We start from the raw sequence: 27,106 nt of genomic DNA, 5'->3' as shown, positions 1-27,106 counted from the left end.
CTGTGACTCCACCGTGTAAAGTGATTATCAGCGACTGGCGTTGCTTCTTTGAACTGCAGAACGAGCAAGCAGAAGCAGAGGCACATCTTCCATCTAGTTTTGAGTAGATGAAAAGGAGGGACACACGTAAACATGATGACTGAGCCCTGGAGGGCTCCCAGGTATCACTGGCTTCATTTGGCTGGTTCTCATGCATGTGCTCTTTCTTGGTCTGTCCATAGTCTTTCTTCGTGGACCACAACAGTCGAGCTACCACTTTCATTGACCCCCGAATCCCTCTTCAGAATGGGCGTCTTCCCAACCATCTGACACATCGACAGCACCTCCAGAGACTCCGAAGTTACAGCGCTGGAGAGGTAAACCCCTCTCCCCCTGCCCCACCGTTCACAGGACCATAGACTCTACCTCTGCTGGTGGAGCCAGGATCTAGGGTTGTCTGTTCCTCCAGGAGCTGAGCCATATCCGTATGCTCTTTAGCAGAGTGGATGAGGACTCGGGGCACCCACTTTGTGCCCTAGACCCATCTTCAGATTGCCTTCCTTCTGCCTCCCCTTTTGTCCTACACAATCACACTACTGAAAAATTGATCTAGTTTAAAGGAGACTGAAAATGCATCCCTACACTTACGACTGGAGAGGTGCTTCCTCAGGCCCACTGGTCACATGTAAATTCTTAAAAGATCGTGGAAGTGCTAGGCAGCATATGACTGCATTTAAACTTCTACCTCTCCCTGGATCCTGGAAAAGACTTCAGTAGTGCATTCGTGGACTGAAAACTGGGGGAATCAATTGGGCCACATGAATACTCTGTTCCCACCCTACCATCTGCTCTTCCCTGATTTATATTTTCTTTCACTCGACATGATTATCTTCTGCTGGGCCGTGAAAGGCTGCCCCCCCCCTTTTTTTTAACTTTTTATTTTATATGGAGTATAGTTGATTAACAATGTTGTGTTAGTTTCAGGTGTATAGCAAAGTGATTCAGTTATACATATACATGTATCTATTCTTTTTCAAATTCTTTTCCTATAGCACAGGGAATACTGCTCAATATTACGTAACAACCTAAAAGGCTGCCCCCTTTCTTAAACATCAGGTTCCTTGCCTTTCTGAATTCCTGTTTCTATATCCCATACCCTTTCCTGTTCTCCTTTCTCAAACCAAAACTCAAAACATAGCTCTCTTCTATCGCTAATCAGCTCTTGATATTAAAATGAGCAAATCCCTTTATGTCCTCACTGACATTTCCCGAATAGCTACACCTTCTTTTCATACAAACCACCAGGATCTCAGGAGGTGTGGGCTCTGAAAACCATTTCCCATGAAGCAGCTTGTAGAGTTAGATTACCGTGAGGTTAAAAAATGAAGAAAGTGGTATAGGAAGCAAAGAAATATATCTATGCGGTCCCACAGAGAGTCATTCCAGGGAGAGCCACAGTGGACGTCTCTGGAGAAACAGAAAATAACCATCTACCTGACAGCCTCCAGAGAATAAACATGAGTCTCAAGGGAAGAGCTTGTTGTTTTAATGAAAGCTTAGTGCACAAAAAGAAAATCTTCACTGGTTTTTCGGGGGACTCATCTGTATACACTGAGAAACGTAACTATTTCCAACCAAGGGTACTCATGGTTTAAGGCCAGTGTGATAAATTGAATTTTTCTTTCATGGAGTCATCTTAAATATCATTGTTTTAGGATGCCTCTGAAAGCATGTTAACTCTTTCTGCATATACGTAATATCTGTATGTGACCATGCAGAGAGGGAGTATTATACCTCCCCAAGGGTTTTGTGGGTTTCAGGACGCTTCAGATACCAGGCACTCAGCGGCAGACACGTTCACAGGCTACAGAAAGCCAGGCCTCCACTTCTCAGCTCAACACGTATAGTCCCCCTCCCTTTTATAACACGTCAGAAATTTCAAGATGTATTGTCTTCATATGATAACGGATAAATTCAAAATTCTGCATCAACTTGAAATATGCCATTTTAATGTATTTAAATATTTAATATTTATTTTTAATATTATTTAATTTTAATTTTTTTAATATTTAATATTATTAAGGTAATTTCAGTGTTAACATAGAGTAACTGCATAAGATAAAAGAAGCTCAGTACCGCAGACAGATTCACCACGGTTCATTTTTTTTAAAGTCAATCACTCAGTGAAAACCCTAAACCTATAGATCTGTTACACATACACGAAATTAACCCGAAAATGTAAATATTAGAGCCTTCCTGTTGAAAGAACAAGATTAAGATCGTGAGCATTACTTGCATTCCCTGTTCCAAAACGTTTATTTGATGTGATTGACTAGCCCAAACACAGTCACGTTGAATATCAATATTAATAACAAAATGCCGTCTGAATCAAGCCAAGAAAGTCTAACACATAATGACAAAAGGGTGTCAGTGTGTGTCAGCCATCTGGTTGCCTCGTAATTCATTCAGTCTCCAACTGACTGTCCGTCAGGTTTTTAAACCCCTCTCATCTCTCTGCCCAACCTCTCTCTGCTGGCAGCTTTTCACTGACACAAGGGAAAACCAAGAAAGCAACCAAGACAGAAGCTGGGAGGCAGAGGATATCTGACCCAGAGGCAGCGCACCAGAGAAAACAGAGACCCAGCCTCTGTGAAAACAAATACCTGGTTCCTCTTACTGTGAGAACGCACAGCCTAGGGACTGAGGAGTCAGGAGGACCTGGGTATAAAAATAGAGAGAGGGGTGTGGCAGAAATGCTAATTGTGTTTGCTGTGCCCCAAACATTGATTAAGTGCATGGCCTGCCATGAGCACTGTGAAATGCAAAGATGTATGAGATACGATCCCTGTCCTGGAGAAATTTGTATTCTATTTTTGAAGCCAGGCCAAAAACACACACAGAGTTAGGTAACAGGAGAAATTAGAATACGACTGAGTGCCAAGAGAGACGTTAGGACAGATGCCACAGTTCAAAAGAGGCCAAGGAAAAGTATCTTTTAAAAGAAGGTACTTGACCTAGACCTAGAAAAATCGGTAAAACCTAGCTAAGTACAAAGACAGAGGAAGGACAGCCCCACAGAGAGCACAGCACAAGCGTCAGTGCCGAGGTGGGATTGAGAAAGGTCTGCAGAAAGACGAGGAATAAATAGTTCACTGTGACCAGAATAGTAAGTTTCCACTTGGTTTTTGTCTTGAATTGTGGAAAGCTTTGAATGCCACGTAGAAGAGCTGGGACTTTTTTATGAGTCCATTGAATGAATTTGAGAAGAAGAATATGATGATTGATATGTAAAAATGGGCTTTTAGAGATCAGTTCGCCCATTGCTTCTCCAAAGGAGAAGACTATTGACAATTTGGGATGACAGTTCTCGGATGCGTGAAAGCATCCCTTGCCATTGCAGGATCTTTTCTCCTGGTCCCATCCATTAAATTTCAGGAATGTCCCCGCCTCACCAGTTACTATGACAACAAAAACAAAACAAAATAGCCCTGAGCATCTCCAAACACTCCTAGATGGTAATTCCACTCCAGTTAAGAATCGTATTTCACAGTCAAGTACACTGAAATATCAAGAGCTCAAGTCACCCAGGGAGTTCAGGACCAAAGTCCAGATTTCCCAACTCCCAGTCCAGTATAAACTCATATTTTTAAAGAAGACAGTGACAGCCAAGAAGAGGCAGAATTGTGGCACAGAGAGATTTGAGAGAGAAAGGCCATGAGAGGCCACTGCCCCAGACCGGGTAGGAGGTGATGAGGCCCTAAGCTGGGGTGACGAAGAGACAGCAAAACCTCAGGGGAGTCGAGGGCTGTGGAGGAGGGGTACCTGGGACTTGCGTTAGCAGATGGGAGTCCCAGCTGTGGCTTCTCCGCAGAGGTGCTGTGTGCCATTGCGCCTTCCTTCCCTTTCCGGGGCCTCAGTTTCCCCGTCTGCATCTGGAGACAAGGGGACTGGATGGCCACTAAAGCCCCTTCCAGCTCTGTGGTTCTTAGAGTCTGTGAGGCTTGACCCACAGTCCCCAAAACAGCTCACAGGTAAGATGAGCAGGAAAGCCAGGTGGGGAGGCTGGTAGGTGTGTCTTTAGGTAAGTTGATGAGTATGGAAACAGTAGGAGAGCCGATTAGAAATGACAGCTAAGCAGACGGAAATATGAGACTCAGGAATATCAGTGAACTGTTTCCATAATCTGCGATTTTTCTGTGTCACCTCTCATGGGCAATGGGGAACTCACTATAGATGTTTCTTAGACCTCAACTTTAGGAACCAGTTTTTTCTTCTGTTCACCTTTGTGAGCCATTTTTTGAGTGTTACCCAGGGGTTGATCTTTTTTATCCATTGCATTTAAGGATGGAATTAAAATCAGTGTCTAGGGACTTCCCTGGAGGTCCAGTGGTTGGGACTCCGCGCTTCCACTGCAGGGGGCGTGGGCTCGATCCCTGGTCAGGGAACTAGGACCCCGACATGCTGTGCGGCGAGGCAAAAAACAAAATCAATTTCTATATTCAAGATCCTAAATGGTAAAAATTCCCCTCAAAACCCCAACATATTTGATTTTATGCATAAAAAGATCATTATTTGACACTTTAACATGCATTTTTTTTTTTTTTTTTTTGCGGTACGCGGGCCTCTCACTGCTTGGCCTCTCCCGTTGTGGAGCACAGGCTCCGGACGCACAGGCTTAGCGGCCATGGCTCATGGGCCCAGCCGCTCCGCGGCATGTGGGATCTTCCCGGACCGGGGCACAAACCCGTGTCCCCTGCATCGGCAGGCGAACTCTCAACCACTGCGCCACCAGGGAAGCCCTAACATGCATTTTAATACAGTGGCACATCTGTGTGCAATATATTTAAGTACCAACAAAACAGGCTTGGTTTCTTCCATAGTGTCCAAATGGAATTGGACATAGATAAATGGAAGGGGCACATAGGGCCATAAATATTGGATCCCATCTCTCTATCAGTAAGGAAATCACGGAAGGTCAAATTTTGTCTTGTTTATACTGCAGTTTGCAGTATAAATTAACATTAATAAGGAAGGATAGCAGAACACATAATGTTAATTTCTTTCACCACCTTATCTTGGTCAGGTTAGAAAGTCATTAGTGATAGAAAATTTCTGGGAGGGTACACATAAAAATGCTTAACAGTAATTGCCTCAAGGGAAAGGGCAGGAGTCTGGCAGGAAAGAAAATTGACTTTTCACTCTCAAAGCAGAAGTCACCGTGAGTCATTCTTTGCAGTGAGCTGTTCTTACGACAAAAGTGATTGCATCAGCTCTGATGACAGAGGCCATCATGCAGGAAGCTGCCCTTTGGGGAGGGTAGCTTTTGCACTGTGTTTTAAAATCGGTAGTTTTCCTCTTGATTCCATGTAACCTGTACTGGATTACAGGTTTGTTTGGAAGTTTGTAAAATTCAGACACCTGTGACAATACACTTTTGAATTATAAACAGTGTATAATGAGTGTAGAAAATACAAGCACAGATGGAAAAGAAGTTAAAAGGCAGGTACAGTCCCCCATCTGGAGACAATTCCTGGTGAACATAGAAGTAAACAATTGAATCATACTGACTATGGTTCTGTATCTTCCTTTACCATTATAGTACATTGTAGATAGTTTCTATGCCATTAAAATTCTGCTGTACTTTATCATATGGATTTGCCATAATTTGACTCAAGCCTTTCTCTGGACATTCTGTTTATCACCCACTTTTCGCTATTATAAATATGTTGAAAAACTCAAACATAGATCTCTCTTCGCTTTCCAAACTTTGTTAATTCTCCATTTTTAGAGTACAGAAGGAATCGAGAGATGAACGTAAATTCATCCCTTGGGCTTTTCCCCTGAACTCGCTCTTTTTTATCATCAGGTCTCCAGTGTTTTCAAGAGAGCATTAGCTGATTATTAACCCAAATTCAGTCTAAAACCTACAATTTGCAATCACAGATTTTTTTAAAACCACCAATTTACATTTCCAAGTTGCAACACAGAAGAGAAGCTTGTTTACCAGTCACTGAAAACTATTTTCTGAGCATATCTATTTCGTGTTGTCTGGAGAGCTAAATGTTTGAAGTTTGCACATTTGCAATTATGATTAAAGCTATCTCAACATCAAAAGGGAAAGAAATCTTAAAAGTAGTCACATGGGGTTCTCTTCTCTCTGTCTCTCTCTCACCCTCTCACCCACACACACAGCCCTGCCTGAAAACCTCAGTGAGACAAAATGTCAAATTCTGGGGAATTCAGTGAGTCATATCATCTTGGTTTTAAATAGGAACGCCATTCTTCTAGGTATTTTCAGTAGTTAGGAAAGCAAGTGTTAGCATCATGTTCGCAGTGAGATCCAAATCGGTCACTCAGTTGATGTCAGACATCCCTCGGGATGGAGCATTGAGTACCACTTCTGGGCCACAAAGATCCTAGTACATACCAAGTTCTACGCAATCTTAGAATATTAGAGCCTTCCTTAGCCCTACCTGCATTGTCTCCATCCCTGTAAATTCCTGGCCCCTGGCTGGAGAAGCACGTTTCTATTCAGCCCTCCCGTTCTCAGCTTCTCTCCCCTGTAAGCCATCCAGTACCACTTCACAATCACCTCCTCTATTCTTGGCCGTCGTTTCCGTGGCCCGCGGACCCCAGAAACCCCACCGCTACCCTGTGTTGTTTCCTCCATCTCACTCGTGGCATATCCCTCAGCCTTCAAAGTAGCTGACCTTCCTGTGCTTCTGAAGTCTTTCAATCTGGCTTAGTTTTGCCAGTAAGTAGGTGACCTCAGAAGTAGGCACCAGTTTTCCCTAAGGCATATCTGCAACACCTGAATTCCCTATGACACCCCCCCCCCACGAAGAGAAGTGAGCCTCTTCCTGTTTCAAAGCCTTATTCATTTCCAGACAACTACTGACAATTAGCCACTTTTGCTCGGGGTGTGACTGCAGGCATCGCCCAGGTTCAGTGCACAGCCAAGTCTTCTTGAGTTCCGCTCTCAAATCTATCTGCTTCCCCAATTTCTCTCTGTAATTCATCACTTGGATAATCTTCAACTGAGGGTTTTTTGAGATTCCTGTCTTTACAGCATCAAAAAATATTTTAAACACACATTAAGGTGGACTGACACATTTCCCTTGAAGGAAAAGAGATATTTCAGTCCCGGAAAGCCTTTATGTATTTATTAATTCATGGAGAAGAAAGAAATGTGAGACTCACTATTGCATGTAAGCCATCAGCAAACCTTTCTTTCATCACTTTGCATTATAACCATATAACCAGAAAGTGCTGTTACAGAAGCGCTGGCGTCTAAATGTCGGTGGCTGGCTACACCCACTGAACAGAGCTGGGTGCTAATGGCATCAAAGTGAGAAGTCACCCAGAGTGGCACAAAATCTATTCCTTGTCCCTCAAGTAAGCCATGGGCAAGGAGAAGGATCTGGAGAGGAAAAGGATGGATCTGTATCCCTACTAATTCCAGAAGAGCAGTTCAAGGACTGCCACATACAGATAGCGAACTGGTAGCACATCTCGTACGAAGGATATGATTCTTGTCTGTGTGAGACGTGAAAGTACGACCTAAAGGAAAACCAGCAATTACCATTTCTGTAATTAGGAAACCCTGAGTCATCTGCCCTAGTGTGTCATCTGCAATATCACATGTGGCCTAGTCTTAAGTGACCACTTTGAGACTGACCTGGACCTTTCTGGGGTTTGGAGCATAGGAGCTCATCACCTCTCGTGAATTCTGTGTGAGTGAATTCTGGTCTCAGAATTTTCTTTCCTTTTTCTGTCTGGATGTCTGAGCCCTTTATGAGTATCTCACAATGTCATCTTCAAAATTCTTAAATATTTTAAAGTCTGTTTTGGCTACTCTGCCGAATATCATAGAATGAGTCATAATTTACACCAAACCCAGTATATCTGGTGAATGTACTCCAATGTGGAAAATCTCCATTGTGGTGCCTTGGTTTAAATAGCTCACCCTGCAAGGGTCCTACAAGGAGCAAAATAGGTATGGAAGCATGGTAGAAACTCATTGTTATGCTCTAGAACCTAGGGAATTTATATACATTTTAAGTCAAGCTAAATTAAAGTTAATCATCACAAGTATCAGTTTTAAGCTAAGCAAATTCCATATTCCATGAAGTTATGTCAAAAGGTCCAACCCAAACCAAGACATTGGATGCAGGCTAGTAGTATGGGGAAGTAAACAAAATTCTTTGCCGTCAGTCATCAGTAAGTATCCTGGTTCTCTCTCTTACACTTGAAAGTTTTGGAAAGACTTAATTTTCTCTGATCCTCAGATTCCCCATTTGTAAAGGGGAGTGAATAATGCTTATCTTGCTGAATTCTGTGAGGATATGAGATACTATGTGAAGTAGCCAGCACAGTGAACGAAAGAATAGGCGCTAAACGAAGAAATGCCCTTTGAGAGTAATAAACACTATTTAAGAAAACGAGCCCATTCCACATTCAGTTATGGAGTTCAGTGCTGCCTGTTAGAGATGAAGGTCATAAACCTACCTTACCAGTAATATTCATGTAGAATTTATTTACATCTCTTTAACGTATTTCTGATGAGAAATATTTCTTAGTCTATTCAGTGTATTAATGACCATTCTACTGAGTCATTTTTTTAAAAACTTGCTTATTTTCCATCACTTTGAGGATTATAAGTTCATTGCTTCTTTAATTGAGGTGATGTCAGGGCCTTTTTACCCCTCGTTTGGAAAAATTAGTTTCCAGAGCTCATCCGAAACGGCTGAGATTTCTAACGCTAACAAGTTTATTTTGCAATTAGGCCTCAGAAGTCTCTAGAAACAGAGGAGCCTCTCTACTGGCCAGGCCAGGACACAGCCTAGTAGCTGCTATTCGAAGCCAACATCAACATGAGTCACTGCCACTGGGTATGTATCACGCTTTGTGAACCCCCGGATAGCTTTGTGTTTCTTATCGTGACTCCTTTAATATTCAGGGTTCTGTGTTTTGTTTTTCCTCTCGTATGCTATAGTCCACACCCCTATCCTTTGTTCCCACCCCCGCACTTGCCCCTTTTCCCTCTCCCTTCCTCCTCATTTTGTCCTTCTCTCTTCCCTTCCCTCTCTTCCCTCCCGTCTCTTCCAGACCGTCATTCCCCTCCCCCCGCCTTGTTTATTCCATTCAGCGATTTGTTAGCTGGGTCCCAGGAGAGCATAGTTTAAATGAGGTGACGGATTTTGTTGCTTTCAGGTGCACTTTTTACTTTAGACCTCTCTTCCCATGCATGTATGGGATAAACTGGCACAGTCTCCATTCCTAACCTCAGCTGCCTCTTTCCAAAACACATGCCACCTGTATCAAGGGAAATGAGGTGAGAGAGTCTAAATGGATTCGGATGTTTTCATTATCACCATTGGGAAATCAACGGATGGCCAAAGTCATAAGTGCAAGTGCTCAGAAAAGGATTTCTTTGAACTCATAAAGAATCTTTTGCCATCATACCTATGGCAAAATGACAAGAGAAGTCAGAAAGAACAGAGTAGTACTCCCCTCCTGGAAGATCTATTTTCTTCTCCATCTGTTCACAAGGGGATGAGTTAACACCCAGTTAAGTTCCTAGAATATTAAAGATGATTAACTTAGATCTGCTTCACTTTGGGTTTGATCTTTTAAAAATACTCCTACCATTATGTCACAGAAAAAACCCTCACGAGCTTACATTTTTTGATGAGTTTGCTCCCTGCCTTTTCAATTCCTCCATTAAATCCTGGTATCTAGTTGCCATTTTCCAATCATGAGCAAAATTATCTCTGGGCTGAAGACTCAACCACAACTTGTGCTTTTGTCTGTTTCAGCATATAATGACAAGATTGTGGCATTTCTTCGCCAGCCAAACATTTTTGAAATGCTGCAAGAGCGTCAGCCAAGTTTGGCGAGAAACCACACACTCAGGTAGGGGCCTGTCTACCACCCTCTACCTACAGGTCTCTCCTGCTGGTTTTCCAGGTGGGGCAGCCTCTGTGGAGAGAGGGCAGACACTTAAGATGTGTTTTATTCATGCATTTAAATTATAACCTGAATATTTAAAATGAAGGATCCAGGGGTTTCTAATGTTCTCTAAAGTGTTGCAGTCAGAGATAGTTATCATGCCAGGTTACCTATTATTCTTACGATGCTAAAATGATTTCCATTGATTTGGAGAGAAGCATGGAAAGGGAGCAAAATAGTTTTCATCAAAAAATTATTTATGTAAAGCACCATATAAATTATTTTTGTTTTAAGAATATAATTGTCTGATGGTGCACCAGATATTAGATGACTATATTCAAAAATAAACCAGCGAACAAAAAGTATCACATGTGTTCTAACACCTTAAATCCTAACATCCATTACGGTCATTTCTGAATGAGTGTCTCTGAAACTCTGAATCACTTTATTTGGAAGGGAAAGCCACCCAAAGTGATGAAAAGAGCAAATATCCTCTGAACTTAAATGCCACTTTCTCACCAAGATATTCAAGCATATCTCTCCTTCAGTTTACTACCCAGCATTTCAAAAGCTGGAGATGAACAATGGTTAAGTGTGTGCACTCAGAGTTTGAATACTTGCTCCAGCACTTAGGGACCCGTGATGGGGGCATGTCATTTAATCCTCTACCCTCAGCCTCCTCAATCATTGAGACAGGGTCACAATGTGGGCACCATTAAGATGCTTCACTGGGTTTGTGTATAAAGGACCAGGCAAGGTGGGCAGGGATGCAGCCAGTGACTGTCCTCACCTCCCATCCGGTGGGCTTTTGAATGTGGCTGACAACGGTAATCCTCTACTTTGACCTCCTCAATGAGTCACCAACACCTAAAAATAACCTCTTTGCTAGTCATGCCAGGATGGATCACTCACTGTTCTTTTCCCCTCCATCACCACCCCCATTGACACTTCTTTTCCCTGTGGTCTTACTCTGCGCAAACTAGAACCTGCATCCTCCTAAATGCCCATCATCTCAATTCCGCCCTCTTTCTTCAGCTTCACGTCTAAACATTTATCTCCTCACTTGCTTCCAGCCCTTCTTTTCTCTCCTCCCTGCCATGGCCTAGGTTTGGATTCTCATCATCTCTCTCCCGGACTTGGCAGGGATCTCTTAAGAAGATACTCCCTATCGCTCTATTATAAACAGCATTACCTCCTTATAACCCATGTCACCCACACCCTGGAACAAAGCTTCCCGTGGAGTATCCTCAGGGCTGGCCACCGCAGTGGCTCTCAGACTGTCTTTCGGGGGACCTCAGAGCAGCTAAGGACCCTCTCTGGAATTTAGTCCTCGAGGAAGTACACCACACAATAGCAGGAGGAAGGCAGAGATGGGCATGTGATACTAACCTCATGGTGAGTAAGGGGGCCGGCTGGCATCCTGTCCCAGACCCGGCCGCTGGCCCTCGCCCCCGCAGGGCCTCTGGTCAGCCCTGCCTTTCTTCTAATCCCTGCTCTGCCCACCCTAGCCAGTCCACTGAGCAGTTTAGGCCAGATTTGTGACTCAGGGACTCTTGCCCACCTCCTGAGGTCTTGAGGCCACATGAAAGAGGCTATTTATATAGATCTACTGCAGGTTTTCCTGCCCACCCATTAGTATAAGACCTTAGTTTCATGGAGGGGGAGGGAGGTGGAATCTGAGCATAGTTTGAGAACTTGTGAAAAATGCACCAACTAATAAAACTGGCTTATTTACATGGGGTTTTTGGGGCGGGGGAGGAATTCTTTGTTCAGTTCCTTATGAAACTACGAGCTCCCTCTCCAAAAAGGAACTGGTTTCGATGGAACCTTTCTTACATCAGAGCTCGTGCTAAGGAAAGATGGAAACCCTCTCATAAGACTGGAATTCTTTGCAATTGAAGAACTAGATGAACTATATTGAGTCACTTCTACAGCTTTTCTCTCCAGGATTTCAAAATTCATTGACAAATACTTTCAATTTCATTACTCAATACCAACAAAATAATGCCCCCACACAAAAACTTCCCATGGTTCCTGTTAGGTATGTGATAAAGTCAAGATTTCTAAGCACAATTGCCATAGTCTCCTAAGACTGGCTCTAATCTAACTCTCCACCATCCTGTGCTCGTATTTACCTCCTTCTGGTGTCTTCCACCTCCGTCAAACAGCCTGTGCCCTCTCCTACCCACACCCTTCCTGGAGTGGCTTCTCTCTTAAAGGCATTTCAACCCATTTTAAAGGCTCAAGTCAAACGCAAAGTCTCGGTGATCTAGGCAGACCTTAGTAGTTCTTTTGCTTTGATTTAATAGCATTTGTTTTTGTACCTCTAAGATATTGTTCCATTATCCCTTGTATTCTACCATGTACTAATGTCTTCCTACGACGCTGGAAGTGTCTTAGGGCAGGGTCTATATCTTCTTGGTCTTTGAACCACTCTTGCCTCAGAGCCTGGTTCCTCTACTTTGAAGATAGGAAACACTGGTTACTTTTTGAGTGAACAAAAGGACTTCAGCTTGACTGATCATCACTTCCACTTGTGTTCACCTCTGCCCAAGTTTTATTACTGTGTCACGGAAGGCAGGGCCATACTCGGTCCATTCGTGGGCTGCTCTCTGGCTCACGGTACATAATAACTTAAGGGAATTTCCAAGGGATTTTCAGAGGTGTTGTACTACCTGAAAACTTTCTGACACATCACTGCTCTTGAACATTTCTACGTTACAGATTCTACCACTAAATAAGGAGTTCACTGCTTACTTTTGGGAGAAATGTGAGCTCCCCAAAGGCCCTAGAGTCCTGTTTAAATCATTTTTAAAGTAATCAAATGAATCCCCTGTGTAGAAGAGTGGAATGTGTTTCTGAAGGGAAGTAAACAATTTTAGCACTGTTGTGTAGTATCACGTTATAACAGAATCTAAGAAACCTCCGGCGGGGGGGTTACAGTGTGGAATTGTACAATTATGATTTTCCAGATGTGGGTGACTTGGAATTAGGGAATATTGGAACTGGAAAAAAATTGGAAATTCATGTAAAAACTAATACCCTTTTTAAGGTTAAGGACTCTTTGAGAGTCTGATGAAAGCTCTTATAGACTCTCCTCCATATACGAACAGAAATCTTTGCCTATAATTTCAAAGAGTTAATGGATCCTAAAGGACCTGTAGACCCCAGGTTGAAAACCCAAAGAGCTCATCAAAACCAGAAAGCCCACAGTGACATCAGAACCTGACGTAAGAGGTCATGGAATCCAAAAGGCAGAACAAGAGCAAGAGTTTGCTCTTCAGGGTGCCGGGCTTTAAGAATCCAAGAAACAGGGCACTGGGCCTATGACTAGGCCTCTGCCTGCGCCTAGATGTGGTGTGAGGGTGAGTCAGCTTGACTTTAAAGATCCAGTAGTTGAAAGGAAAACCTCCTCTCCCCATGACTCTGCCCAGAGGAAGAACTTACTGCTTCCTCTGTGGTTGCCACATGGGGACCATGACCCCATGGTCACTGCTATTCTCCAGGAGCCATGGATCCACTGTCTTGGGTTTGCAAAGCCAGTCGTTGGGTTAGAGGGTGGAGGATGAGTTCTCAGAAAACCGTGTTCGGCAGAAGTGACGAAGCATAAGGAAACTGCATGGGGAGAGGGAAGACGGAGGCATAAAACCCTGGGGTTAATGACGTCTGTTAAGTTTCAGGGTCATGGTAGCCGTCCTCATTCATTCTTTCTTTCCTTCGACTAGTGCTTTTATTGAGCGGCTATTCTGAATCAGGATTGTGCGAGGGCTGTGTACCCAGTATCTAAGCCAAACAGACATCCGTCCTTCTCTCATGGGACTTACTGTCTATTGGGGAAGACGGATGATAGACAAGTGTGACTTTTTTTTAAAGCCAAATATAGAGCTATAGATTGTATTATGGGCCATGAAGGACATGATCAGAATTGAGTGATAGTGATGGAAGGATGGCAAGGATTTCCTTGTGGATATTGAGTTTTAAGGTCTTTGAGGCCACAGATAAAGATGCCAGGATGTCAAGGAGGCAGGTGGCTCTACTGACCTGAGCTCTACACTGGAGTTTTCCTGATGGGATGCGTGTAGGAGAGGCGGTTGGCATTCTCACCCTCAGAGATCTCCCCCAGGTCTCAGTGCCTTTGGTCTGGACCCAGGGACATTTGGAGGCCCCTCAGAACACTAGGTCTGGATGAGATTTTCACATACATGACAGAGGGTGTAATGTCCCGTGAAGAAGAACCAAAGCTCTCAGAAAACTCTGCTTGGCTTTCTGATACGTGTATGTGGTCTGAGTAGGTAGGGTGATGATAGAACCACTATAGAGGGTGCCACTTCCCGTGGCTGGGAAGGGTGCTCTCCTGCCCTCATGGACTTGACTCTCTTTGGACTTTGTTTCCCCAGGAACCCAGGGAATAAAGAGTGACCCCCTAGAATGTTCTCCCCCTTTTTCCCCAGGCAGGGAGACCAGGGGCTTGCCCAGATGTGGGTCCCTTGGGGCAGCAGGGTGACCTGCCCCAGGGACATTGCCACTGGGGGAACACATCAATTTGAGAGTCCCTCGTGGGGCTGCAGTTGGTAAACCAGAGGAACAGGGTCCACGAGAATCCTCCAAACAAGAGGGCTGTGAGATGCTGTCAGGATTGCAGGACAGTGCTCAGGCACACGGAGTCAAGGGCACAGGGATGTGGAGGGAGAAGCAGCTGGTGGAGGAGGCTTGATGCTTGTACCCTTGGCCAGGCTTCCACCTCCTCCCTGAAAAACGATGTGTGGACAGGTCTGCTCCAGTTTCCAAGTCCCTGGTCAGAGGAGCCACTATGATCACCCACAGGTTTTGGAGATGGCATTTACTGCAGCAGTACTCTACCCATAACTTCAGGTTGGACCACAGTGCATTTCTCTGTTTACTCCCATTTTGTGTATCTTTGTAGAAGCCAAAAAGTTTCTCTTGTCTTCTTAAAAATACCCACACCAAAATGTCAAGTTCATTATATTTTTACCTGAAAATATGCAAGTTATGATGAAGATTTGGATTCACATTACTGTAATCAGAGAGAGAAAAAAGTTGTATCTATAGTATTTTTATTAATAGATTTATTTTTAATCTTTCATTATGATTAAACGGTATACTAGACCACTCTTTATTAATTTCTTACAAGTACATGTGACTCTAAAATCTCAAAAATTTAAACAAAAAAAGAAAAAAAGTGAAATATTTTTAAAAAATCAATCCTTAAGTCTTCTCAGATTTCTGCTGCATCTCTTCAAGAAAAGGGAAAAACTTTTAACTTCTTTGAAGCATACCTATAAGGGAATGATTCTTGGCCATAGTGTTTGTAATCTTTGAATATCTGAATGTCAGAGAAGCACATTACAAAGTTCATTTGATCAAAAGAAACGCTATTTATCCATAGACTTACTGGAATCATTTTGCCAGGTTGGAGTTGGAGGTTGTGAAAAAGAATGCATGAGTTGTAATTAAACAGAGAGAAATTGATGCCTATACTCAGATTGACCTGGAAGACTCTCTTGTATTCTGGGGCCAGACCCTCTCTGGACTGAGTGTGGAGTTAATTCATTTTCCATCAGGCATAAGGTTTCTCAGGAGACACCTCGTCACTCTTTCTTCCCATGGCTTCCAAGATGCCGTGAACCCACAACATTCCACCCCAGCTCCACTCCCAACTGTGTGGCTCTCTGAGGACCTACCTGTGTTGTGCTCCTTGGCTTCTGTCCCCGTGTGAGTCTGAGGAAAGGTGATCCCTTGGAGAGCATCATGGGAACCTTCAATATGAACTTAAATACCTCGAAATACTCTGGACATTAGAACATCACTGTTCAGCCCTATTGGAAGAGAAAGGGGGATCAGAATGGGTTTCGTTCCTTAACTTATGCATCAGTGTATAATTCTTATTTTCCTTCCCACATTATTCTAGGGAGAAAATCCATTACATTCGGACCGAGGGTAATCATGGGCTTGAAAAGTTGTCCTGTGATGCAGATCTGGTCATTTTGCTGAGGTAAGGGGCTGAGCCTGAAACAGTTCTGGAAAAGCAACTGGAAAAGCTGCTCTGGGCAGTTCTCCAGGACAGCCCAGACTGAAACACACGTTGCTTGTTCTAGAATATTCTAGTGGCTGCAACTGAAGTAGGGCTCCCACCCTTATACCTGCTATTCACCTCTTTCTCTACATGTAAGACTGGGGTATCAAGAGCTACATATGGTACTTGATGGAGACCTTGTTGTAGGATTAATTAGGGTTTAAAATGACAGGGAGAGTTTGCATGCCGGGATGTGCCCATCTAAGTGAATCTAAGTGCTTTCGTTGTCTCGTGAGAATTGTAACCACTCTTACACCAATTTGTGAACATGCTCTCATGGACAGAGAACCAACTTTAAATTTTTTTTTTTACTTTGCAGTCTCTTTGAAGAAGAGATTATGTCCTATGTCCCCCTGCAGGCTGCCTTCCACCCTGGGTACAGCTTCTCTCCCCGCTGTTCACCCTGCTCGTCACCTCAGAACTCCCCAGGTAACGTGAGGGTCTGGCATTCTGTCTCCTGCAAGTGGCCACCTGTGTTTCCACCTGATGAAGGTGCCCTCTCTCCCTTAGTCCCCTCTCAATTTTCTGATCATCTGCACACTAAGTTGGGTGTTGACACAGTGCCACCTGTTTTGGTAATGACCCCAAGCTATTATGTGTTTTGCATTTTTTAATGATTTGGAAACATTTTTCACTAAACCAATATTTCATGACATGAAAATTATATGAAATTCATGTTTTGGTGTTTATCAATAAAATGTTATTGGAACCCAGCCGCACCCATTTATCTATATATTTTGTGTCAACTTTCATGCTACAACAGCAGAGCGACAGAGACCGTATGGCCCCCAAAACCTAAAATATTTACTATCTGGCCCTTTACAGAAAAAGTCTGCGGACCCCTGCTCTAAATTGCTGTTTTGTTCTAAAACACACTCTCTGAGCATTTAAAAGGGAAGAGCCCTTTCTGGAACATTCTGCCTCATGAATCAGAATGTTATTAGATACCAATTAGATACCAACTTTCTATTAAGTTGTAAAGGAGTCACTAGGTTACATGCTTACTAGGGACCACCATTGTGCCCCCGTGAAGGTGCCAAAGAAGTTTGTAACGTGACGTGAAATTGTTTCCCTAGAGTTTCCTTTGTGTATTAGAATGAATTTAGAATTAGAACTCATGATATTTTTTGTGGGTATTTTCCATTCCAAATGAGGAAATATCTATTGAACCGTTTAGCGGAAAAAGAAGCTAGTATTTCCTGGGTTCATCAAGATAATTAGCTTTCGTCAAATCCGTACTCCCACATGGGATCCAGATACTGAAGAGTTTTTCCTCATTGTCTTGGTTTACAAGATCACATTGTCATGGGTGTTGGTGTAGTTGAAAAATCTAGTAACTTCTTATCTTATGACCTCCAGAGTTAGAGTTCAAACTTGGCTTTTGAAGCCGGGGGGAAATGGAGAAGAAAAACAGAATTTAGCAATACGCTCTGTCCCCCAGAAGGGATGTCTCATTCAGCTAGTGTCACTCAATACTGCCATAGGTCTCTGAAACTAGAATATCTTTTCATTTGTTCAGAATGCCCCCCGTCATGTTGTTCAGGACTATCTCTTAGAGGTAGTTTCGCTAATTCCTAAAATCTGTTTTTAAGTCAGTATCTCCTCGTTAGGCCTTCCTCCAAACAAGTGTATCAGTAGCATTGCTGAGGAAATGTCCCACGTGCGCTGCATCTGACATACAGCATAGCTGAGATGACACGGCTCGGGAAAAGGAGGGCCCGGAGCTTCGTCAGACCAGCATCAGGACAATCAGTTGTCTCCAGTGTGCACAGGATAACTTCCTTCTGGGGGGCAGAGCCTTCCATCTGGGGGACCTGTCGGTCTGCATGATGACCTGCCATCTTGTTGTAGAGATGGTCCCAGCCTGATAATGTGTCTACATCTTGGTCCAAACCTTTGGCAGTAGAGTGTCTACGTACCTTTGGTATGTAGAGTATCATTACACGGGGGAGACATCATACTGCAAATAGAAAGAATAAGGGAGTATAAAGAGTTACTTGCTAACTGCGGATTATTTGGGTAAGTTTTATAAAAGGAATCAACCTTCCTGATGCAGACGTTACTGACACCGTGAACGCAAAGAATCATCCAGTTCATGTTGTCAAAGTGCGTAATTCTTTACTCTCCTAGCTTTGACCTTGGGGTCCTAGACTACGTAAGCCAGGCATTTTGAGGTTAAACTTTACAATTTCCATTTTTCCAGACCTGTATGACATTTACCTGGGGCAACATAGTGAATCATACATGCCAAAGCACTTTGTAAAGCTTAAATTATTAGAAAAATGCATCGTAGGGACCATGGGCCATAGTGGTAGTACCAGCAGTAATGAAAGTTGTATTATAAAATATACTGTAATCTGATGACAGAAAATTATACTTGCACCTACAGACTTGTATTCTAGTTCTACCTATGTCCTGAAACGTGGTGTTTCAGCAGAGACTCTTTCCTTTTCAAGTGGTGGCTGTTGGTTCCCCCCACACCTCAGATGCTGCAGGACTCGCTGGTGAGACTGGTGCCGCTGGTGCCCCGTGTGCCTCCTTGCTAACACAGATCAGCCGTATCTCTGCCCCTAGTTGCTGTCATCCACCGACCTTCTTCTCATTCTTAAAGACTGTGGCACCCGTCTCACAGTCTCCCTCTCCTCCCCAAGTCCTTCCGCCATCCTGGATGACATCAGCATCCACAGGGCACCCGTGCAGTTCCTTGGCCTCCCAGTTTCTGGGCTTCCTTGTCTGCCCCGCCCTCCTCCTCCTCAACCACTGGTCCCACAATCCCCTTCCTGTCTTGTTGTCATCTCTGACGTCACTGACTCAAGCATCCTACTCCCATCCAACGTGCTTATTCAGCTGCTCTCCCCGATACCACCCTGTGCCCTCATCCTCATCAGGACCTCCAGTTCACGGACGCCTCTCCTTTCTAACTGCCTCTCCCTCCTCCAGCATAGGATCCCTGGTTCATCATTTCTTGACAATGCCCTGAGCTCCCCGATCCTCTCCATTTCATTTACAGAGTTCCACTCGTAGGTCACCTTAATATCTGCTTCCCCTACATCTGTAGTCAGGCATTCTTGGGCAAATTCACCTGACAAGGCAGATTATCAATTATAAATTAGTCATCTCTCCACCTCACATGGACCATAAACACCCAAAAGAAAATTCAACCACATTTCACTGGTAAACGTATGCTCTTCTCTACTGCTATTTCAAACGTTGCCGCTCCTCTCAAACTTCCAACCCCTGGGTCTCTCCTGGCAAATGATGTGCCTTCTTCCTTCACTGAGAAAACTGAAGCCCTTAGACAGAAATTGTCTCAAATGCCTGCTGCCCATCTTACAAGCCTACCAATGCTGCCACCTCGCTCTCCCCCTTCACACCTGTGCATTAGAGAGGGCGTCTTCACTAAGGTCGCGGCAAGCTCTGGGTACCCAGTCCTGTGGGTAATTCTCAGCCCTCCTCCTGACTTTTCAACCACATTTAATACTACTGATGGCTCCTCCCCTTAAGTCACCTCTTCAGTTAGCTTCTGGGACACAAGCTGTGGGCATTTCATCTACGTCTTTGGCCACCTTTGCGGACTCATCCTTCCCTTCCAACCATCCTCAAGACTCTGTGCCAGGTTTTTTTCTCCTCTCTCTCAAGCTATGTCTTTTTCCAATCAAGCATTCAAACGTACTGACGTCAAAGACCAAGCTCGTGATCTCACCCATCTGTGCTTCTTCCATTTGTCCCCATCTCAGTGAATGTCACCACAGACCATTCCATTATGATGTCTGAAACCCACCTGGGCCTCACTACCAATATCCAGTTCATTGCCTCCTAAACACATCTCCAATCTATCTTCTTCTTCTTCTTCTTTTTTTTTTTCGATGTAGTCCCATTTCTCATCTCCACTGACACCACCCTAGTGCAATGCAGACTGTCTGAATCCACTCTGGGTCTCTCCAGTGTTTTCTCTCTACTGCAGAAAGACTAAGGTTTTCATAACTCAAGACACATCACGTTGGTCCCCACACAACGGCTTTCCTGTTGTGCTTAACATTCAACAAAATTGCTTAATACAGTGTACCTTATCCTGTTTGATCTGTCTCCCGCCCACCTCTCAAGCCTTGTTTTGCATCACTCTGGTCCTCACACCCTATGCTCCAGGTAGACTGGAGCACCATTTTCCATCCTGCCACGGTACCTTTGCATGTGCTGGTCCTCTACCTAGATTGCTCTTCCCCCAGCTCATCTCTTCTCTTAAGTTAAGTGGAAGCCCTTCCTAACTCACTCAATCTAATTCATGCCTACTTATCCTTCAGCTGTTCCCCAGGGAAGCCTTCCTGAACTTGGCCAGAGTATTCTGTGACCTCAAAGAACTAAGTTCCTTTCCTTCATGGGTAGGAATCATCTCAACTAATAATAATAATCTCATTTCTGTGAGTTTGGTTGTATCAGTTTTATCTAGATTATAAATTCAGTACCTGGAATATAAACTAATAAATAGTTATTGAAGGGGCAAACCATGATCATAGCCATCTGCGAAACGTAGAGAAGAATGTTATTTTTTCCATTCCTTTTTTCATTAAAAGGTACATAAAGATAATAAAGCATCTACAAAGCACTCTCAGTGATACAAAAACTCTCTTCTGTAAAGAGTAAGGAATTATTATTAATAATTGTTATTAATTTTGCTTTTACAGTGCAAGGTAATCTGATATAAACTCCTGCATGCTCTGGGGCCTAAGGGACATGTATATTTATTTTAGTGTCAATATCGTTAGAGAAGTACAAAGTACACATATATTACAATCCTAGTTGCTTCATTATAGTTACAACCACTTCTTATAATATAGTAACGTACAAGAGTCTAGTTTGATTTATGTTGTTTTAGAATATTCCAGCATAACTTAGACCAAGAAATATGCTCATCGAGGTGTTCTGAAGAGAAAAGCAACTTGAAATGGAGTGGAAGACATAAATATCTACTGTCCTCAGAATTCAGTTTTCTCTTTATTATATTATACCTGTTTATTATAAAAGTAACTGAGGGAGTGACAGAAATGAAGGGAAATGTCTTGGAGAAGTAAAACACGAAGATGCAGGACTGTGCCTCTGGTTGGCCCTTTCTCCTCCGTTGCCCTGCATATTTGTTCTTCAATAAAAGATGATGACCTTCAGCCTGTGTGCTTCTCTCTGCAGGTTTACAGAGAGCCAGTGCAAGAGCCCCTTCACCCTACAGGAGAGACTTTGAGGCCAAGCTCCGCAATTTCTACCGAAAACTGGAAGCCAAAGGATTTGGTCAGGGTCCAGGGAAAATTAAGTGAGTGCTCCAGTGCTTAGCACTGAACTCAGATGGTAGATGTTTCTATCCTTTTCTCCCCTATAACTTGGTAATATGTGTTTGGAGATTGGATGCCATGGTGTAGTATCAGTCATCTTCATAGAAGGGAGGAAAGAAAAAGTTAGGAAGTTGGAAAGAAAGAAGAAAGGAAGTTAAGAAATTGGAAGGGAGGCAGGAAGAGAAGAGAAGGGAAGGAGAGGGAGAAAGAAAAGTAGATTTCAAACAAAACCATGTATAAAATCAATGGTAGACCTTTACAGAAAACAAGGTATCTTGAACTAAATTAAAAAATCATATGTTTCCCTTTACACATTCTTGGGACAAATTTACCTACTCGTTAGTCAAATAGCTTTGATCTTCAGATCTAAGTAAAGAGTTGTGGTCTTTTCCACTTTGGGTTTATTATTTTCATCTTGAAAAGCCAAACCCAAACTCAGGAATCCAACTTAAGAGATTCTTTTTGGAATTGATCAAAAAGAATCCTAGGGCTTCCCTGGTGGCGCAGTGGTTGGGGGTCCGCCTGCCGATGCAGGGGACACGGGTTCGTGCCCCGGTCCGGGAGGATCCCACATGCCGTGGAGCGGCTGGGCCCCGTGAGCCATGGCCGCTGAGCCAGCACGTCCAGAGCCTGTGCTCCGCGACGGGAGAGGCCACAACAGTGAGAGGCCCGTGTACCGCAAAAAAATAAAAATAAATAAAAAACAAGAATCCTAAAGGTAGTCCAACATGATGGAATGTGTCCCATTATGAAAGTGCACGTTGTCCTTGTGTTTTCATGGTTTTGAAAAGGGTGTCAACCTGAGGCCATAGCTGAACTGACGGAATCTATACCTTGTTGGAGAGGCTGGGCCATGAGACCATCAGCCTGGGTCCCCACAGCTCGCCTAGAACACTCCCTAACATCGGAGCCCGAGCACCCGCTCACCACCCACATGACTTCTTCTCCTTTCCAGGCTCATCATCCGGCGGGACCACCTGTTGGAGGGAACCTTCAATCAGGTTATGGCCTATTCCCGGAAGGAGCTCCAGCGAAACAAGCTCTACATCACCTTTGTTGGAGAGGAGGGGTGAGGCACCAGCACTTTCATGGAGACCCCTTAGTGTGGGTAGACCAGAGACCCCAGATCCTGGGTGATTCTTCTCAAGAAGGAGCAGGATGTCTCTAAGCCTTTGCCCCAAGGTGATTCTGATCATGTCCTCCCAGGAGGCCTTTCTCTCCAGGTGTTGCCAATCTTTAGGTTTCATGTTCTCTAAAAGCCTAAGATGATTGGCATGTTCTAGAGTCTGAGGTCACATGGTCAAAGTATAAGCCAAAAAGACAGACCTAAACTACTGCATCTTTACTTGCTCATGTGGGTACCCTTCTGAGTTTCTGATCAAAGAACTCTTCCCCCAAGAGCGCACGTATATAACTACATACCGAATTTTTCATATAATTTCAGTGATTTCTTGGCAAGCCGTCTCCACCGTGGAGGGCAAGCCCACCCCGGAGGGCACAGCAGAATGGATTTGAAAGTGTTTTCAATTTATACACATGCACACATGCACCATCACAGGAAATTCTTTTGTACCTCCCACAATGAAGTCCCGGTTTTGAATGGGCCAGTTGTGTGTTTTATCCAAAAGGTATGATATGATTGAGGACAGAGGTTAAGGAACACTGCCATAGCATTGGTGCATGGCCGTCTAGTAAGGACATCACCCCCAAACCAATCACTGCATTCTCATTTTCTACAGCAAATTATACTCCCCTTGGGATCCACTGTAAAGAGCAGAGGCTGCTCTCTGCTTTCCTAGCACTGACTCTGAAAGGGCAAGCCAGCCCCTGCATAGGGACAGGTCCTCCACCTCTCACACGTAATGAGCTTCCCGGGCCTCTGCTTCCTTTGCAGCCTGGACTACAGTGGTCCTTCGCGAGAGTTCTTCTTCCTTTTGTCTCAGGAGCTCTTCAACCCTTACTATGGACTCTTCGAGTACTCCGCCAATGACACCTACACCGTGCAGATCAGCCCCATGTCTGCGTTTGTAGAAAACCATCTTGAATGGTAAGAGCTGGAATTTTTACTTTCTCGTGTTGGAAAGTTCTGGTCTTCCTTAGTCAGAAGACAGTGGTGTTTCTTGAGGGCCACTGTGTTTGGAGCAGCGGCCCGATATCATGAGGGCTGATGGGAGTGAATAACAAGGCACTAGAGCGAAGGTTCTCTGCCAGTCTTCACTCAGAATACAAAATAAATTACTAAAGACATACAAATTTCCTATCAACTGCAAATTGATATAAGATACTGTCATTGCCTTCTGAGGAGATGCGAAGGTAAGTAGACATAGGTTCCGAATGTTGATAATTCTACTAAAATCCTAAGAGTCCCCTGCAGAGGCTTCTTGAAGGTATTTGTAGGAAATTCTCTGATTTGGACCAATGGCTTTCACACTGTGGCCATCAGCTTCTGCATCTTGCTGTAAAATAAGTCTGTTGGGTCAGATGATCTCTCAGCATCCTTCTGACTTGAAAATCCAATATCTCTTTGGTCCTCTTCTTCTTGAGACATCAGTTGCCACTTACTGAAGTGAGTAAGAAGATCAGTATCAGTCAATTCTGTGTAGTTCTGTGGGTGAGATACCTCAGATATGGGTGTTAGAAGTCTCCAGAATGCTGCATGGGACACCTGGGATGCCTGCACTTTCCTACTGTGTCACCACCACACCTGACTCGGAAAGTACCCCTGACTTCACTGCAGGACCTTCTGCCATGAGGAGGGAAACAAGTCTCGGAAACTGCTGATGTGGGTTCTTGTCTGACATTGCTTATTGATGATGCGTCATGGGGCTGCTGGTGAAGGGTGCTTCTCGGGTAACACCTGGGCCTGCTGGGCGTATGACCCAAATCCCCATATTTTGGTTTTATGGCAACAGAACCACCCACCTCTGCTTCGGCTGCCAGCTACAGCCCATGACCTCTCTCTCCAAACACTCTCAGCTTTGAAGTTCTTTTTTCGTTTTTTCTTCATTTTTTAGAATTTATTTTATTGAAGTATAGTTGATTTACAACATTGTGTTAATTTCTGCTTTACAGCCAAGTGATTCAGATCTATTTTTTTTTCTTTTTCATATTCTTTTCCATTATGGTTTATCATAGGATATTGAATATAGTTCCCTGTGCAATACAGTAAGACCTTGCTGCTTACCTTTTATCTATTCTATATATAATAGTTTGCATCTGCTAATCTCAAATTCCCAATCCATCCCACCCCCTCCAACTCTCCCCCTTGGCAACAAATCTGTTCTGTATGTCTGTGAGTCTGTTTCTGTTTCGTAGATATGTTCATTTGTGTCATATTTTAGATTCCACATATAAGTGATATCATATGGTATTTGTCTCTTTCTGACTTACTTCATTTAGTATGATAATCTCTAGGTCCATCCATGTTGCTGCAAATGGCATTATTTCATTCTTTTTTATGGCTGAGTAGTATTCCATTGTATGTATATGTGTGTGTGTGTGTGTGTGTGTGTGTGTGTGTGTGTGTGTGTGTGTGTACCACATATTCTTTTTCCATTCATCTGTTGATGGACATTTAGGTTGTTTCCATGTCTTGGTTATTGTAAATAGTGTGCTATGAACATAAGGATGCATGTATCTTTTTGAATTATAGTTTTGTCCAGGTATATGCCCAGCAGTGGGATTGCTGGATCATACGGTAGTTCTATTTTTAGTCTTCTGAGCAACCTCCATACTGTTCTCCATAGTGGCTGCACCAACTTACATTCCCACCAACAGTGTAGGAGGGTTCCCTGTTCTCCACACCCCATCCAGCATTTGTTATTTGTAGATTTTTTAATGATGGCCATTCTGACCATCGTGAGGTGGTACTTCATTGTAGTTTTGACTTGCATTTCTCTAATAATTAGTGATATTGAGCATCTTTTCATATGCCTACTGGCCATCTGGATGTCTTCTTTGGAGAAATGTCTCTTTAGGTCTTCTGCCCATTTTTTTAATTGGGTTGTTTGCTTTTTTGTTATTGAGTTGTATGAGCTGTTTGTATATTTTGGAAATTAAGCCTTTATTGGTCACATCATTTGCAAATATTTTCTCCCGGTCCGTAGATTGTCTTTTCATTTTGTTTATGGTTTCCTTTGCTGTGCAAAAGCTTGTAAGTTTGATTAGGTCCCATTTGTTTAGTTTTGCTTTTATTTCTATTGCCTTGGGAGACTAGCCTAAGAAACCATTGGTACGATTTATGTCAGAGAATGTTTGCCTATGGTCTCTTCTAAGAACTTATGGTGTCATGTCTCGTATTTAAGTCTTTAAGCCATTTTGAGTTTATTTTTGTGTATGGTGCGAGGGTGTGTTCTAACTTCACTGATCTGCATGTGTCAGCTCTGAAGTTCTTGAGCTGAAGCAGGCATGTCTGCATCAAGTGTTACAGTAGGTCTCTTGACTCTCCGCAGGTGAAGAAGCAAATGTGGCCCTTTGTTGTTCCTTTTCCTATAACTTATCAAATAAGGGGATGATGAAACCTGGGAGGCAGAAACACGTAGATGGGGCAGGCAGAGCAGGAAGTGGCCACTGAGGGGACATAGGAATGAGAATTGAAGGCCACATCTAACTTAGTCACATTCAGGCAGGGTTCACTCCAGCAGTGGAGAGTGCCGTACCCCATGCCACAAGAATATATATGTACAGATTATACTTCATATAATCCCTTAATTCTCTTAGTCTGTGAGCATGAAATTTAAGATGGTGTCTTGAAGGTCATGAATTAGAGTCAGGAAATATTTTCATCAAATATTGTAGCATATAGGAAGGACTACGCCGGGTGTTGTGGGATACCTTCATTAATTAAGCAATTGTAAGTCAAGCATGTGCTATATGCTAGGAGGATACAAAGACGAAGTGAATGAGATCTCCTCCCTCAAGGGGGGAGCATGTGAGTAAATCAATAATTCCACTACGGTATCTTAAATACCAGGTTATGCATACATAATACACGTGTGTGTGTGTTTGAGACAGAGAGAGCGCCCCGAGATGCATATATAAGCCTGGGAATTGTATTAAGTCACAAGGGAAAATGTCTCACTCAGCCCAAGGCAAGGAATGGGGGAGTGGGGAGTGAAACCGGGGGATCTCATAAAAAGAGGGGATAATTGTGCCATCTTTTTTTTTTTTCCTAGAGTGAGTGGGTATACGAGCCAAGCCTTAAGGGGCGGTTGAGTAGGAGACTAGGCAGGGAAGGGGAGAAAAGATGTTCTAAGGATCCCGAATTGGAAGCAACACTCGAAAGGCGTGGGAGGGAATAGAGCCTTCGGCAAGCAGTGTAGATGGATCAGAGCCAAGAATGGCCTTTGGGGTTGTGGTGGGAATGAGGCTGGAGACAGAGAGGCAGATGGTCTCATCCCATAGGGAGAATGCTATCATTGGATTCGTGTTTTCAAAAAGTAAATCTTGCTGTAATGTGGGGAAAATGTTGAGGCGGGAAGGCTGGAAAGAGCTGAGACCAGCTCCGAAGCTGTTGATACATCCTGGGGAGAAACAGACGGTCAGAACTGAGGCAGAAGCAGGGTCTGAGAGAGGAGGGGACTGACTTTGGGAACTTCTCGGAGGGAGAAGAGACTGAACTAATTGGTTCACTGGTTTAATGTTGAGGTGAGGGGGAGAGAGAAATATAGAATAAGTTCAAAGTTTCCGGTTGCACCGTGCGTTGGACTGGGATCATTCAGGGTGATGGGAGTTATGTGAAATAGATGATACTTAGAGGAAG

At 43.6% G+C, this 27,106-nt stretch overlaps 1 protein-coding gene across 1 annotated transcript in view; it reads left to right on the top strand.

Annotated features, from left to right (window-relative positions):
• The window catches only part of HECW1 (HECT, C2 and WW domain containing E3 ubiquitin protein ligase 1), a 447,453-nt gene that overhangs the window by 368,432 nt on the left and 51,915 nt on the right, over positions 1-27,106 (top strand). Inside the window, exons 15-22 of the mRNA XM_079931428.1 lie at positions 222-356; positions 8,765-8,870; positions 9,798-9,894; positions 15,860-15,943; positions 16,344-16,453; positions 21,206-21,326; positions 22,301-22,414; positions 23,240-23,392. Of these exons, the coding sequence (XP_079787554.1) occupies positions 222-356; positions 8,765-8,870; positions 9,798-9,894; positions 15,860-15,943; positions 16,344-16,453; positions 21,206-21,326; positions 22,301-22,414; positions 23,240-23,392 (920 nt within the window). The remainder of the gene's footprint in view (positions 1-221; positions 357-8,764; positions 8,871-9,797; positions 9,895-15,859; positions 15,944-16,343; positions 16,454-21,205; positions 21,327-22,300; positions 22,415-23,239; positions 23,393-27,106) is intronic.

Source organism: Stenella coeruleoalba, assembly GCF_951394435.1.
Source record: "Stenella coeruleoalba genome assembly, chromosome: 9".
In the NCBI taxonomy this organism is placed as follows: Eukaryota; Metazoa; Chordata; class Mammalia; order Artiodactyla; family Delphinidae; genus Stenella; species Stenella coeruleoalba.
This window is presented reverse-complemented; position numbering and strand designations above follow the sequence as displayed.